General features: G+C 41.7%; 1 protein-coding gene across 7 annotated transcripts in view; it reads right to left on the bottom strand.

Annotated features, from left to right (window-relative positions):
* UNC79 (unc-79 homolog, NALCN channel complex subunit) overlaps nt 1–17301 on the bottom strand; it is a 238398-nt gene that overhangs the window by 45644 nt on the left and 175453 nt on the right. For all 7 annotated transcript variants that reach the window (XM_059373859.1, XM_059373862.1, XM_059373863.1 and 4 more), the window contains 7 exons: nt 16763–16865; nt 14201–14341; nt 11846–11884; nt 5700–5812; nt 5526–5611; nt 4442–4615; nt 1331–1399 (listed from right to left, as the gene is read on the bottom strand). In XM_059373859.1, coding sequence (XP_059229842.1) covers nt 1331–1399; nt 4442–4615; nt 5526–5611; nt 5700–5812; nt 11846–11884; nt 14201–14341; nt 16763–16865 — 725 coding nt within the window. The remainder of the gene's footprint in view (nt 1–1330; nt 1400–4441; nt 4616–5525; nt 5612–5699; nt 5813–11845; nt 11885–14200; nt 14342–16762; nt 16866–17301) is intronic.

The following is a 17301-nucleotide window of genomic DNA, read 5'->3' as shown; positions in this document are numbered from 1 at the left end:
GTACTGCTGATTTAGTATTCTTTGTTTTATATAAACACTGTTGCCTTGAAATACTGATGATGGATGAATGGTGACAGGACTGTATCTCCAGTTGGTTATATAATGTATCTTTATTCATCTAAAAAAGGAACCTGGATTCACACCCAGATAGAAACTTGTTCTTCTATCCAGCAAAGCAACATAGTGATGGGGCAATATGGTACAACAGAAAAATCAGGGAACTTGGAGTCAAAGGATCTATGTTCAAGTGTCAAACCTTCCACTAACGAGCTGTGTAATCTTGGCCAAGACAATTCATCTCTCTGAGCCTGTGTCCTTAGCTTTAAGTGATCAAATTAAACCAAATGATCTCTTTGCAACTTTCCTGCATAAACTATTCATTTATGAAAGCACCGTCAAGGTATAAAGTTATTGGGGATGTGGCTTCTTGGTATTGAACTAGCAGTTATAAGCTACTGCTATACAGACTATTACATCGTTGTATATAACACAGCCCAGAAACACTGTATATAACCCAGCCCAAGAATGAGGTGAATGAAATGCAGAGCTGGCCTTCATGAAGCTCACAGTCTCACTGGGGAGACTTTCATACAACGTAAGTGTTAGTATAGAGAGCTCTATCAAGTACTGTGGGGTCTGACATAGGAGAAAGTTGCTTCAGAGCATTCCAATTCACTTTTTTAATTTAAATGGGATTCAGATTCTCATCTGGAAGAATGAGAAAGAGTTCACCTCAGCAACAAGAGCATAAAGCATTTCAGGCAGAGGAAATGGCTGAAGCCAAGGCAAGGAAATATGAAATTAAATAAGATTATAAACATAAAGCAGTTAGCATAATGCCTGCCATATGGTGAGTGCTCAACAAACAGCGGTTGTTGTTTTGATGATAATGAGGATGATTCCGGAAGAAGGCAGGAGGCATGGGGGAGGGGACAAGTAGCCAAAGCCGACATTAGAAAGGTAGGCCAGCAAATTAATGAAGTCCCTTCTTGCATGCCACATTAAGGAATTTGGACACTCTCCTAAAAGAAATGAGAGGCGATCAAAGATGTTTAAGCAAGGAACCAGGGCAGGAAAGTCTGTGTTTGGAAGGATCACCTAGATCATAGAGGACGGACTGGTGACCACGGCCCAGGACAGAGAGGGCCGATTGTAAAAATGAGATTGTGATGTATTAGAACTCTTCATACTAGACACTTTCACCATGTTCGAAAGTGAAACATTCAGTACACAGTAACTATTTCTTCAGTATTACTACATGTCTGTGTTTTTAGGTTAAAAAATAACAAAATAAGCAATGGGTTGTTTTTCTGGAACATACAATACATACCCTTGTGGCATTGGTAGAGGGTATCTTCAAGAGGCAAATCATAATTCTCAAGCTGGAATCTAAAGAACACTGTGAACAAATATGAAGAGAGTAAAAGTCAGTACCCTTCTTTTTTTTTTTTTTAAAGATTTTATTTATTTGACAGAGAGAGAGAAATCACAAGTAGGCAGAGAAGTAGAGAGAGAGAGGGGAGGAAGCAGGCTCCCTGCAGAGCAGAGAGCCCGATGTGGGGCTCGATCCCAGGACCCTGGGATCATGACCTGAGCTGAAGGCAGAGGCTTCAACCCACCGAGCCACCCAGGCGCCCCAGTACCCTTCTTAATATATCTTTTGCTTCATGTATTTTTTATAAGCCTTTATTTTAGGGGGAAAAAAGTCTCAAATATAGCTGCCTCCTTAGTTTTCTATGTCATATATTGATGTTGAAAAAATCATTCTCAGGTTTAAAAAACTTAATTAAACTGTTAATTAAATAATATTAAATAACTAAATAATTAAGCATAGCACCTAAATTATTTCTCAGATATATTCTTAAAATTAAATCAGACAGAGAGATGGATAAAGAATTGAACAGATGGATGTATGGATGATGGATGGATGGATGAATGGATGGACAGACTGACAGATAAATGGGTAAGTGGATATCAACTATGTCCAACTCTAAAGAGATACACTAATTTATCAAAGGCCATGTTCCAGGGGAAAAAAACTACTCAGATCTATTTAAAACCATCAGGCTTATTAGTCCAAATAAAAACCAGTCTCATCTGCCCTTCCTTTGCTACTGAAAGACATGACAAAAACCTTCAAAAAAAAAAAAAAGCAGTAAAACTTCTACAAGAAAAAAATTATGCCTCTCAAATCTGTTAGAGTTGTATGTCCCTACATCAAATGTACTTTTTAAATTGAATGTACTGGTGGTGGTGGCGGGGCAGGGGGTATGTTACAACAAAAATAAGCAATATTATTTAACATTGTAAACATACCACAATAGCAGGTTATAGTTGATTCTCTGCAGCTGTGCATCATACTAACTTTTGAAGATAACAAATTAAGCCAGTGGTTCTCCAAGTATAGCTGGTGATCTAGCAGCTTGAATTACTTAGAAATTTGTGAGAGAACGCAGATCCTCAGGCTAAACTCCCAGTGCATCAGAAACTCTCAGTATCAGGCCCAGCAATCCTGCTTTCAGCAAGTCCTGCCGGAACACTGACCCACACTGCAGACTGAGAGCCAGTTCTCTGAACTGATGAGAACAAACCACAGAAGGCTTTTCAACGGCTCCCTGCTTTCCCCAGAGAGTAAAAACAAAGCAGAAGACGATCAGAGGCAGTGCCCAGATTGGATCTAGCAGGGCCAGTTTTTACATGAATTCTGAAAGCTTTTTACAGGTAGCTTGTAAGCGTACTATTGGTCTATTTAATCTGTTCAATACCCGCCAGAGTTCATGTGACATTTACATTGCTTTAAAGCAGGGGCTGAAGACTGGCTGTTTGTAGGGTCCCCATGGTATTTTAAAAATCAGGAAATATCATCTTCAAAACCATGGGAAGAGCAGCAATAGTAGGCCTGCATTACCACACGACAACTGGGCGGCGGGTTGTAGCACATGTTAGAAGGGACTCGTTAGACGCAGACTCGTTAGAAGGGACTGGTGCTTCCCGTTTCTCAAGGGTCTTGGTTCTCTGTATTATCTTAAATCACTCCACTCATTAACCTTGCAGTGAAGGTCCCTATGGGCAGGACTGATAGTCACAAATGAGGCTTACCAGTTGTTTGGTGGCGACAAGGGTTCCAACTGGTCAGTGATCAAGTTAAATATTTAACTTAATATAAAAGTTAAACATTTTGGTTCTAGCATCCACCTATAGGCATTTGAAATTGCCATGCCTAACCTACCTTCTCTCCAAGTATGTAGCGTTAAGCAGTGAGTAGCCCTGAGTGGCTCTTGGTTGGAGGGAGGTTCTATGGGGCCATGTTAAAAATGCATCACTTGATTTCCTGCAGGTATGGTATCTATATACATACATGGTTTCTAAGTACAGTGCTAAACCTCTTTCTTTGGATTTATTCATCGACTCAAGCTTGGCAAGCAGACACGACCACAGGATGTGAGAGACGGTAAAGATCTCAGTATTCCCGCTTTTCGTGGGAACTTTAAACTCCAAGAAAACAGCACACATCAAGCTAAGGGTCCCTAAAGTACCCTTACAGACCTTATTTTGGGATCATATATTCCAAATCTGCTAATTTGAAAAAGGGCATTATCAAGGGTGGTTCGTCTTTATAAAACATTTTTCGTACACGCAATACTCATTTCAGAAATAGTGCTGCCAATATGTAACTTCACTCGTCAGATCAACAAGTGATTGATTTTATTGTGAGTTGATTATTTCTGCAATCTGCATAAAGCATTCAGATACTGAACCAGGAGTCAAGAGACTTGAGTTTTAATCCTTACACTGCCATCACCTCTCTGAATTTGCAGCCCCCCCCCCATCTGGAAAATGGGGGCATTGGAATGGGATAGTTTTTATAGGTCTCTTCCAGCTTTTATAGTATAGAGTTCTGCTTTTGCATTCAATGGGCTCATGTTGAAAATGTTCCTTAGGTTACCAGATTCACAGCTAGGTAATTCGTGTGTATTCTTGGAGGATGGTAGGGTGGCTCCAGTGGGGGGCTGGTGATGGTAAAGCAGCCACACAGAAATACAGTATCAACTTGGTCTTTCAAGTACTTTATTCACAAACACATAAACAGTCACCTCCCTTTAAATAGTTCTCTGAAACTTAGCTTTACATTGTATGTCTAGCCTCCTTTTAGACAAAACTATGCTTTTATTTACTTAGACATTTATTGAGAAATATTTCCATAATCTACTAATATCTAATTTTTTTAAATGAACTGAAAAACATGAAATCACTGTGTCAAAATGCCTACTGCATACTGCTGTAGGTTTGTACCATTTCGAGAGCACAACCTACATAGTACTCTGTCCTTGGTGCCTAATAGAGATTCTGTAAGCCCTTTATCAAACACTGAATCTTTCTGAGCAGATGGTTGGCAAAACGTAAGATCCTAATCGAAATTGAAATCCCGGACTCAGCTTACCTTCAAGGGCAAGACACAAGGCAACTTGGCAAAAAATGTCTGAAACTGGTTGCTGATGGTGGTCCAGAGGCTGCTGGGCGAATCCATGGGCAAAGCTTCCATGAAGGTAGCAATGTTTTCCAAACAGCGTATCATAGCACCCCCTGCTGGTAAATTCTTTTTGTTATTTAGACCCTAAAAACACAAAAGCATAGGCAATCAACTGCTGAAACAACGTGGGGATTCAGATCGCTATTTGTCGAAGATCAGTCTTAAAAATCACATATTCACGGTTTAAACGTGTGTCGTGTGTCTACACAGGCTATTCATTGTAATTGGCAGGAAGAGTACAGAGAAGAATCAACAAATTCAGACACACTTGGGAAAAACTGTGACCTTTAATTCCGTGAGAGAAGGAGAAATGCGAGCAAGAAGTAAGGAACATCTTTTAAGGATTTGCAGTTAGCGTGGTTAGTGGCTAAGAACACACAATGAATGATGCTTGCTGGAAACTCTGCTGGCCAAAGCCTGAGCATAATGACTACAGAAGCAGGAAAGTCTCTACGGTCACCTGTCAACCCTCCAAGCTAAGGGACAGAGATAATAAGCATGGGACCAAATATATGAACCCAAGCATTGTGACACAACGAATAAGCAGTGGACCCGAGAATTGAATTCAAGTCTCATGATGGAACAAAGATGCAGGACTTGAATCCAATCCTCACAATACAAGAAATAAGCAGGAAGCTGAGACTTGATTCCAAGTCTCGCGATACACTGTGCGCCACTCTACCCACAGCAACTTCTGAGAGCCTCACACGGAAGTGAGTGTGCTTCGCAGTTGCCTATCCACCCCTGAGCTGAGGGTGTCCAGAAGCTTTAAATAAATAGTAAATCCACATAAAACAGCCATATCCCATGGACACACTTCTGTGCATTGGCAATTTTTATTTCAAATTAATTTTAAGCATTTAAATTATTTGAGATGAATTTGACATCTTTGTATGTAACATAAATTTAGTTTTTAAATTAAATGACTGAATTAATTCCTCAGCCGTGACTTCAGGAAGGGCGGGGCTTAGAGGTGTCCTCAAAGCGAACCTACCTCCAGGAGCTGACTGAGAGCAGCAATAGAGCTCAGTTCATTGAAATCCATCAGAGACGTGGCTAAGGTCCGTAAAAAAGTCCCATCTGGAAAGTCAACAGTCAGATTTAGTGGTGTTTGGGCTTCAGCAAGCGGGCACGTTTGTGGTAGCTGGATTCCCCGTGGAGGAATTACCTTTGATAGTGCTCTGGAACAGCTGTGGGAAGATGCCGTTGGGGGCCAGCTGATGGAAGATGCAGCGCAGGAACTGCTTGGCCACCCCCGCGGCGTTGCCAGGAACCATCATGCTGGGGTCGCACAGGGAGAGAAAAGACAGGGACTCATGGAGCACCCAGCATGAGTTTAGGTTTTTCTGAACCTCCTTTTTTAGAGGTCAGGCACTGACACATCGATCCTCTTAGGGAAGATCTCCCTGTCATTTTCATCAGTGAGATGAAATATTGTAGTTACACGGAGTCCCTGTTAACAATAAGTTTCTAGAAAGAGAAAACCAGGACATGTCAGAGTGGCCCCCAACTAATGAATTCGAGCCACCCGAGTACAGATGAGCCTTCTGACGCCCAGACAGAAAAGGCGACCTGCGAAGGCTCCAAGTCCAGAACACGGTAGAGTCAGGACAAAACTCATGATGAGATTATCAGCAAGACCCTCCCAGAAAGTGTCATTAGCTAAGAGAGAGCTGATGGGGGGGGGGGGGGGATGCAGGGAGGGAGATGTTCATAGCTATTGGGAGATAGGAGAACTCTTCTTGGAGCACCTTGAGCTAGTACTTGTAAAAAGGAGAAGGCCTTCATCTATGCAGTTCCACACCATCTCTGCTGGTCAAAAGAGGAAGCCAAGAAATGATTATGCCTCCCTGAGACCAAAGCATCAGGAAGGATGTTCCAGAGATGATCAGGGAGTGAATTAACAGGAAGAAAGCAGAAATCAAAGAGTCCAAATAGGTGAATGGCAAGAAGTCCTCTTACCTAGACCATTTGACTACGTTATGTCTCCCCTGAAATGATGATTCAAAACTGTAGGTCAAAAACATTTCTTCATGCAACTTTGACACCAAACTCACACAAAGTCTTTCAACAATTAGGGAAGGAGGGAACTCTTCCCACCTTATTTTATGATGCTAGCATAGCCCTAAAACTAACATCAGATAAAGTCAAAACAAAAAGCAAAGTCACAAGAAAACCAAAGCAAGAGGGAACAAAAAAAGAAATGAAAACAAAAACAAGACAAACCAGCAGTCCTCATGGACACTGAATCCAACTATAGATGAAAAGGATGATGGTCCATGACCGAATAGTTTATCCCAGGAACATAAGAAAGACATAATATTCAAAATCCCATGAATGGAATTCAATATATTAAATAATAAAGGGAAAAACCATATAGTTATTTCAATAAATAGAGAAAATTCATCTGATAAATTTTACATCCATTCATGATAAAATTACTCTCAGCAAACTAGAAACAGGAAACATCCTTAGTCCAGCAGAGAATCTATGAACACCTACAGCAAACAAAATTAATGGTGAAATACTAAAGACTTTTCTGTAGCATCTTTATTATTGTACTGGAGGTCCTAGCCATTGCAATATGACAATAAAAACATAAAAATTGGAGAAAAGGAAAACTCACTATTTATAGAAATTATTTTTTTATATACAAATGCTTTTAGATTCCAAGAAATCTCTAAAAGCAACTACAACAACTAGTAAGTGAACCCAGCTTCCTACAATGTTAATATAGAAATTCAACTGCATATTCATATTCCAGCAGCAGAAAGTTAGAAAATGAAATTCTTAAAAATTCCACTTACATTGGCATTAAAATACCCAAAATTCTTGGGAATAAATTTAACAAAAGATGTACAAGACCTCTGCACTAAAAACCAAAGAACACTGCTGAGAACAACAACAACAAAAAAAATGGAATGAAATGAGAATATATTACCATATTCATGAATTGAAAGATTCAGTATTTTAATGCTGTTGACCATCCCCAATATTGTCTCAGTACAATCCCAACAGGCTCCCTGCCCAAACTGTGAAGCTTATTCAAAAATGTATATGGAAATTTGGTAAATCTAGAATATCTAAATCCATCTTCTTAGAAAAAATGAGCAAATTTGGAAGATTCATAATCTTGGACCTCAAGATTTATTAAATAGCTATAGTAATCAAGACAGTGTGGTGCCAGCTTACGGATTAACATATCGATAGATGGAACAGGATAGAGAGCCTCGAAATAGATCAACCCAAATACCATTATTTGATTTTAACATACAACAAAGTGATCCAGTGGGGAAAGGGAAAGTCATTTTTTTCTTAACAGTGCTGAAATAACTAGGTTTCCACATGGGTAAAAAGGAACTTCAACCCCTACCCTCATACCATACATAAAAATTAATTTGAGAAGGATCACACAAATGCTAAATATAAATAAACTTGTAGAGGAAAAAACTGGAGAATATTTTCTTGATTTGAGGATGACTGATGAAAATGGGAAGAAATAATCATCAATTTAAAAAAATTTTTAAAACACTATGGGGATGAAATCTTGCCATTTGCGACAACATGGATGGAACTAGAGCGTATCATGCTTAGCGAAATAAGTCAAGCAGAGAAAGACAACTATCATATGATCTCCCTGATATGAGGAAGTGGAGATGCAACATGGGGGCTTAAGTGGGTAGGAGAAGAATAAATGAAACAAGATGGGATTGGGAGGGAGACAAACCATAAGTGACTCTTAATCTCACAAAACAAACTGAGGGTTGGTGGGGGGAGGGGACTTGGGAGAAGGGGGTGGGATTTTGGACATTGAGGAGGGTATGTGCTTTGGTGAGTGCTGTGAAGTGTGTAAACCTGGTGATTCACACACCTGTACCCCTGGGGATAAAAATATATGTTTATAAAAAATAAAAAATTAATTAAAAAAAAAACAAAAACAAAAAAACACTATGGGGTACCTCAGTGGCTCAGTTGGTTAAACAAATGCCTTCAGTTCAGGTCATGATCCCGGGATCAAGCCGCACATCAGGCTGCCTGCTTAGCGGGGAGTCTGCTTCTCCCTTTCCCTCTGCCCTTCCTTGTCCTACTCCCCTGCATGTGTGGCTCTTTCTCTGTCTCTTTCACTCCTTCTCTCAAATAAATAAAACCTTTTAAAAATTTTTTTAAACATTAGGTTTCATCTAAATTAAAAACATATCATCAAAATATATATTAATAAGAGGAACAGGTAAGCCCAGACGAGGTGAAAATATTTTCAAGATATATTTAACAAAAGACTGGTATTCAGGCAATATAAAGAAGTCCTGCAACTCAACCCAGTTAAAAATGTGCAAAAGATTTGAACAGACACTTCAGAAGAGAAGATTTAGAGAGGGTCTTAAAGAGCACATGAAAAAATACTCCACAGCATTAGTCACCAGGGCAATGCAAATTTAAACTCTCATGAGATACCCACCAGGACGGCTAAAATTAAAGAGATCAACACCATCAAATTTTGGCAAGGATGTGGAACACCGAAGTCTCATGCATTACTGGTGGGGATGCCACATGGCACAACCACTTTTTGTAAGACACTGTTAGTGTCTTACAAAATCAAACACAGTTATATAATGCCACAGTTCCATTCCTCGCTATTTATCTAAGACAAATAAAAAGACTGGTTTACAAATAGGCTTGTAGAAGAATGGCCCTAACAGTTTTATCTATAATAGCCCCAAACTGGAAACAATGCAAATGTCCATCAACACGAGAATAAATAAATAAACTATGGGATAGTACCCAGCTCTAAAAAGGAAATAAACTATTGATAACATGCAATGACATGAACAAATTTCAAAAACATTATGCTGAGTACAAGACGTCAGACACCCAGGAGCACATACAGTACCATTCCATTTATATGAAGCGCTATGGTAGAAAGAGAAAATCAGGCTAGAATCTGCCTATGTGGGTGGAGCTTGGGAAGATGCACGAGGAAATCTTCTGGGGGTGATAGTAATCTTCTATATCTTGACAGGGGTTTTGGTCATGCAGGGGTACACATTTGTCAGAAATCAGTAAACATAATACACATAAGGTATGTGTATTCTCTAGTATGGAAACTGTGCCTCAGAGGACAAAAGGGCTTAAACAAAATCAAACTTTAGTGAATAACTTTGCCGAAGAATACAGGAAGTATGCTAATATCTGAAATTTACTTTGAAATGCATCCCAAACTAAACAGGAATGACGGGGTGGAGAAGGATGGACAGAGGGTTGGATAGGTGATAAAGCAAGTAAAATGTTCCCTGTAGGATCTACGTGATAGGAATCTAAAGTCCTTCCAACTTCACAGTATATTTAATATTTTATAATAAAATGTTAAGGGAAGAAGTCTAAAAATTTTTCTATAAATGGGCATTTAAAAAGGAGTAAATATTCCTAAAACAAAAGTTACGAAAGTGCAGTGACAACAGCGCCACCTTACGTTTGTAGTTGCTGCTACAGCTCCACTGCCACAGATACCCGACCCCTTGGACCTCCCAGCAAGTGCCCCTGCCGCACAAGAAGGCTATACACGGTTTCCCACTTTTATAAATGAGAAAACTAAAGCAGAGAGATAAATGTGCCCAATGTCCCAGCCAGCGCCCTACTCTCCTCTGATTTCTTCTCCCCACTGCAGCCAGAGTCACCTTTCTAGATGCTACACACATACCTCTTGCGACTTAAAAATCCTGCAACAGCTTCCCATGGCTGCTAGAAAGCCCCAAAGATTTAATATGGCTTATTGGCCCTGTATCACCTAGCAAGCCAGCCTTGCATCTCTGTGCTCTAGAAACACTGGTCTTGTGGTTGTTCCTCCTACACAATCTGTTCTTTCCCCCCTCGAAACCTGGGCAGATGCTTTTCCAGAGCTATTTGCACCCTCAAGTTCAAGTCATATCTTTCAGATCTTAGTGTAAATATCGCTTCTTCGGGGAAGCCTTTCTGTCCTTGCCCCTTGTTCCCACTACCCAGACGACACCAGATCTGCCAGCTCTCATGTGGGTCTCCCCATCTCAGTAGTGGCCCAGCCACCCACCCAGCTGTTCAGGCCCAAACCTGGGCATCATGCTTGCCTTATGTCTTTCTCCCACACCCAACATCCGATCCATCTGCAAATTCTGTTGGCTCGGTTTTAACAATATTTTCTGAATAGATCCTTAATGGGACCACTTCTTGCTCCATTGAACCAAGTCTTTATTAATTTGTATCTGCCACTGAACTGGTCTCCACGCTCGCCTCCCTGTTTCCGCCCTGACCTGCTTTCCTGCATGACCTATTTCCAACACAGAAGCCAAGGGATCTTTTCAAAACACAAAGGAAGTCATGTCCCTCCTCGCTCCCTGCCTCCCTCAGTAAAAGCCCAGCTCTGTATAATGATTTCCCGGGACCTACCTGGCCTGCCTCATGCTCACCTTGTCCACTCCTCTCCTACACTTTTCCCCACTCCTTCTGCCCAGCCTGCCTCCCCAAATATCCTGGACACCCTCCTGACTTATGCCTTTGCATTTGCTGTTCCCTCTGGCTGTAAACTTCTTTCTATAAACTGCCACATGGATCACTCTCCCCCCTTTTCAGGTTTTGTTCAAATACCACCTCCTCAGAGAGGCTGTCCTTGACCATTATTACATCCAAAATAACCCCCCCCCCAAGCTGTTCCGTATCTGTTGGACGTCCCTGATTATTTTGCGTAGCATTTAGCACTGAATGATACTAAATGGCATTACCGGTTCTCTCGTTTGTTAACTTGCTTATTGTCTGCCTCTGCAACTGGAATTTAAGATCCAGGAGAGTCCGGACTGGCTCCTTTGTTAATTAGTATCCTCAGTCTAGTGGTCACTCCATCAATAATTGTTGAATAAATGAATGTTATGGCCTCCCAGCACATTGTGTCCAGGGCCTTAAGCACTGTTTACAATGATAAGTCTGTGCAAATATTTTCATCCTGTTGGCATCCCAGATAGACCATAGGCCCCATGAGGGTAGGAATCATGTCCCTTTTGCCACCAACTGAAACCTAAGCACCTAGTACAGTACCTGCTACAGAGTGGCCTAAAATAAGTACTTGATGACTAAAACAAGTGAATGTATGAAAAAATAAAAATTTAAAAGTTAATGAGTGACAGCAGGCACGAATGAATGAATGAACAGAAAATGATGGAACGTTCTCTGGAACTGCAATTGAAATTAAGAACATTCCTTCCATGGTCCACACTCTGATGATTTAGAAACAGGATGAACACGCTCAGGGGACAAAGAGAAAGTGGGTTCGGACCCACTTTAGGACCTTACCTTTCTGCTTGATTAGAGAAAGTGGTGCTGGATGCCAATCTAGGAAAAGTAAACAGAGTTACATGAGTATCTTAAGTTTTCACAAAGAAATGCATGAGTACTGCACTGGGAGCCCCTGTGGCCCTGGCTCAGATGGGGAGAAGGAAAACCACTGACAATTCCACTGATTAGGGACAGAGGGCCCACTTGGTGATCAGTCTCCAGGGTTCAACTTAGCCCAGATCCTGAGATCTGCTTTCTGCATCAAACCAGATGCTTCCACAGAGACACACACAGTTAAGGTGGTTTAACGTATCACCCGGCCAAGCCACAGACTGGCCACTGCAGAGGTTAGACAGAGAACAGAGCAGTGTTTGACCCAGTCCATGTCTTTACATATGAACTCAACTCAAAATTCATTTCTTTGTACTCCACCTCTGAAATGTAACCATAAACTGCAAAAGTCTCTGTAAGACAGTAAAATAGGTAAGAAGGGTGTTTGTCAACTAATCTGTCAACAAACTGAGATGACATATTGGGAAGAGAAATGTATTAAGGAATCATTATATAATGTAATTTTTAATAATTATATGGTTCATACACATGAAAATATTCTAAATGTATAGCAAGAAAGAGAATGTCTAAACCCGCTAAATGGGTGGGTTTAGAAAAACATGTCTCAATCAATAAGATATTGAAGAAACAAATAAGGGAAATGCTCAAGTTCATGGACCTAAGACCACAAGCGGCATGCACCCAGCCAAGAACGCATCTGGAGAGGAATGGAGGGTCCAGCAACCGCTAACACAAGACACCATTCTCAGTTGCTTTGGTTAATGACACTACAGCGAATCAATAAGCATTGACTGGCAAGTGAAATAAACCATCATTAAGGGAGGAGCCAATGCAATCTTGATGGCTATAGCTCCATAATGGGCTGGATAAATTTTAAGAGGGATCTAATTAGAGAGCAAAGTACAAAATCACAGAAAAGCTTGGGTGATAAATGCTGAGCTTACATACGCTTGGAACACCCTGGAAATGGTTCCTGTGGGACTAACATAAATAAACTCAGTCTCTGTAAATCCACATTACCTCATCTGGAACTGATTCAGAGCCAGGAAGCCCTGAATCAGGTGACTGCTGAACCTGTTTCCTGGTAGGTCTGGTAATCTGGCTTGGGTTGCTAAGGGCTGTGGCAGCTACTTTAAAACCCCGCCCCCCCTTCCCGCCTCCCCATCTCTTGCCAGTCTAGCCAAAGGAGGTAGAGATCTAAATATATGTATATGTAAGCAGGCAAAAATACATCTGCTACTGTTTTGCCTTTTACTTATCTTCAAAACTCACACCTTTTCATCCTAACAGCTAGAAGTGCCTGAACAGTTTCTTCTTGCTTATGTTAAACAAAAACTAAATAAAACCCCTCTCTATATCGACTACAACTTAGATCAGTTCTTTTAAGGAGATGGTAACAGATCAGAACAATAATTCTATCTGTCCTAAATCTGAAAAGTATTGACGGTAAGAATTGTGGCCTTGCATTAATAAAAACTCTCAGTTCCACAAGCTGGTCCGTATACTCCATGATTGCTATGATTAGGTTAAAATCTAGGACTGAAATAAAATACTTCATCTTTTCTTCTCCCTCCATCACCCACTGTTCATCCCTGCACAATGGCTATTTCTAGGTATTCAAGGTGGTAGAGTTATACCCTAGCTCTGTGCTGGGTTTGTTCCTGAATTTGAACTTTACATATACCCATGAAATACATCCCTTTCTTTCTCATGTCCTATCCACTAAATGGAATTTTCTTAATGTGAAGTAGTTAAGTCTAATCTCCCCTCAGTCTGGCTTAAAGCCCTGTTCCCAAAATAGGTCTGCCCTTTCCTTTTCTGAGTCAGAAGGATGAAACTATACTCCATCTTCCCCTCCCAGGACAATGCCTCAGGACTGCAAGATGCTTAGAGAATCTATCTTAAAACCGGTAAAGAGAGATAATAATATCTAAATCTTATAAATAGTAGTATCTAAAAATAACATCTAAAATTTGTAAACCATTGAACTGTGAAAGGTGTACCGTTCTGAGTACTGTCCCACACATTAACCCAAGTAACAACTGAGAGGAACCAAGAATAGTTTTCGTAGTGCGGTTTCCTCTCGCTTCATTCTGACACTGTGACCTTGTGACCCATGACCCGACACAGCTGGGGAATTCAACCCAAAGTTTGGTCCATTCCATTTTTAAAATGAGTCTGAGCTGATCCCACAAATATCAGACATCTATAAGGTTACAGAATGTTTTACTTTTGAACTGATAGCTTTTATGTCAAGTAAGGCTCCTCCTTACTTCCAAACAGAACCAAAGCACTACTCACCTTCCCACGGACTGCATAATATCCAGCAGCAGTGGGGCTGCCAGGTCTGGGCTTAAATGAATGAACGTGGAGAGGACCACGATGGCCAGCCCCAGGGTTTCCTCATCATATTCCTCAAGAATGGCCCCACAGTCATGGCATCTGCAAAGAAAACAGAGGAATGCTGTCCACGAAAGCCATGAATGGTTTCAAGATACAACAAAGTATATAAAGCCAATTCTCAGGAGTCTTGGAAAAGTCCTCTAAAGGAGGTCCATGGCCCCACTGTCAGAGAACATAAGGGACTCCAATGCCACCCTCCCCCTAGACACAAAAACAGCACAGAGGGCAGAGATCAGGAATGTTCTTTAAGTCACTGAAAACGTCCAACTCACAACTGTCTGGCCTCTATGGACATGAATCATTGGTCCCTTCTACAGGGACTGCCAGTCGGACTCACAGTTTGAAACTTCTGGTTAAGGGATTTTAGGCATGTAAAATTATTGCTAGGGATAGTCAGTAACTAGATTTTTTTTTTCATTTGTTGAAATTAAACATGAAAAATGCCTAGACACAAATGGAAGCTTTCCTACGCTCTCGAATTGAAAAGTATCCTATTTGTGGGTGAGACACGGGATACTTCAGCCAGGAGAACATTCTAGAAAGCCTGGGGAGTCTGGATTACAGCCTCTTCCCTCTCACTCACTCAGATCAGAATTAGGAACTCACCGCACCTACTGAGTATAATAGGAAAAGACATAGTGGCACCTGTTCTTATGCCACTTCCAACTTACTGCTCTTGGTAATATCTACTCTAAGTTCAACTTCATTCATCTCAACTGAAGCCACAGCTGGACTGCTTTATAAAGTGAAGGGACGGGGCGCCTGGATGGTTCAGTCATTAAAGCATCTGCCTTCGGCTAGGGTCATGATCCCAGAGTCCCGGGATCGAGCCCCGAATAGGGCTCCCTGCCTGGTGGAGAGTCTGTTTCTCTCTCTCCACTCCTCCTGTTCCCTCTCTCACTGTGTCTTTCTCTGTCAAATGAATAAATAAAATCTTCTTTAAAAAAATAAATAAAGTGAAGGGGAAGTCTACCAGGAGTAGAGAGAGAACTAGAGCTAAGATCACTATTGAGAACTTCCTGTCTGGAAACTTCCCAAATACAAACACCCCTGACAAATCCACCTTTCAAAAAAAAAAAAAAATAGGATTCACATCTGTAAATAAAAAAGAAGAGAAATGGAGCGCACACAAAGACTGGGACTTAGAGGAGGACACAGAATGGGGACATTGTACAGAAGGAGGAGCCAAGAAGAGGCCTCCCCACACAGCTCAGTGCTCCCCACATGGAATTTCCACGGTAAGGAATGTCTTCAAGGCGGGCTCCTTCACTTCTTCAGGAATGGCTGATGCTGGGGGCCCCCTGCATAGATCCTCCCACCAGCCCCTCGCACCTGTATCACGAGCCTACCCACCGCGTCACCAGGAAGTCTCCCTGGCCCAAAGAGATCTCTCCCAACTGGAAATCCCACAAATCTTATTCGTTATTATACTCAGTACTCAAGCATTTGTGTGCCAGGAAATGTACAGGGAACTCAGAGTTTAAAAGACAGAAGAAAGGGTCCCAGTCCCTAAGGAACTCACAACCTATATGTGTAAACAATAACACAATTAAAATACAATGTGTAGGTGGTAGAACACAAAGACATAGTAAATACTATGGAAACTTGGTGTATGGTATGACTAATTCTGCCTTGTGTACTCAGGGAAATTTTGCCTTCAGCTGGGTCCTGAAGCATGACTAGGAGTTCGCCAAGCAGAGTAAGTGAAGAGAGAAGGGCACCTATACAATCACAGCAGAGAGAGCACAGGCATGTTCTGGAGAAGGTGCAGGCACTGGGGCCAGAGCTCCTGGTGAGGAGAGGTAAGGCCATACCTTCACAAGCTAAAGGGCCTTTTATCATAAGCAAAGGCATTTGGACTTTATCCTATAAGAAATCTGGGGATACCGAAGGCTGACAAACCTCGAAGTGACGTAACCAGTTTGAGACTCAGAGAAAGGGCTCTGCTGGCAGGATGGGAATGAGAATCAAGTCTCCATACTTAATTCCATCCTCACAATTTGAAGCTTCTAATAATCAGTAAGTGGCTATGATTTGCATCTGTCCAAACTGAGAAAGGAATGTGCCTTGGCATAAATAGAAGCTGGCCATAGAACAATATGACGTTTCTTTTCCATTTTTTTTTTTAAGATTTTATTTATCTATTTGACAGAGAAAGAGATCACAAGTAGGCAGAGCAGCAGGCTGAGAGAAAGGGGAAGCAGGTTCCCTGCTGAGCAAAGAGCCTGATGCGGGGCTCCATCCCAGGATACTGAAATCATAACCTAAGCCAAAGGCAGAGACTTAACCCACTGAGCCACCCAGGCTCCCCTGATACAACATTTCTAAAAAAAACAAATGTCTACCCACACTTAGGGCCATGGCCCCTTGACGAACAAGTTATGACTTAAAGTATAAAATGTGCTGAGCAAATGTTCAAATTCTGTAACTCTGGTGAGGAAAAGAACCACGTGAGCTTACTTGTCCGTCATCACCGTCGGCTGCTCGTCTGTGAATTCTTCCGGGGCCGGCACAAACATGCTGACGATGCTGGGTGCGGACAGCAGGCTGGATTTCGTGGCACCTGTGTAAACGCAGGGAGACACCCGGTGAAGAAAGGTCTATTTCTGGGGGCCAGGAAAAGCCCCGTCCTCCTCTCATAAACCCTCCCAAGATCACACTCATGGGATGTGATGGGATCAGCCCCACAGCTTTGTGAAAAACCCTCAAGGGTCAAAGGAATTCAAGAAAGACTTATTGGTTTCAAGGATAAAATGAATTCAAGAAGGACTGTGATTTGTTTCTGTTTGTGTGATTTTTAAGAGTTGGACTCCCGGGCGCCTGGGTGGCTCAGTGGGTTAAGCCGCTGCCTTCGGCTCAGGTCATGATCTCGGGGTCCTGGGATCGAGTCCCGCATCGGACTCTCTGCTCGGCAGGGAGCCTGCTTCCCACTCTCTCTCTCTCTCTCTCTCTCTCTCTCTCTCTGCCTGCCTCTCCATCTACTTGTGATTTCTCTCTGA

Source organism: Mustela nigripes, chromosome 13, assembly GCF_022355385.1.
Source record: "Mustela nigripes isolate SB6536 chromosome 13, MUSNIG.SB6536, whole genome shotgun sequence".
NCBI lineage: Eukaryota > Metazoa > Chordata > Mammalia > Carnivora > Mustelidae > Mustela > Mustela nigripes.
This window is presented reverse-complemented; position numbering and strand designations above follow the sequence as displayed.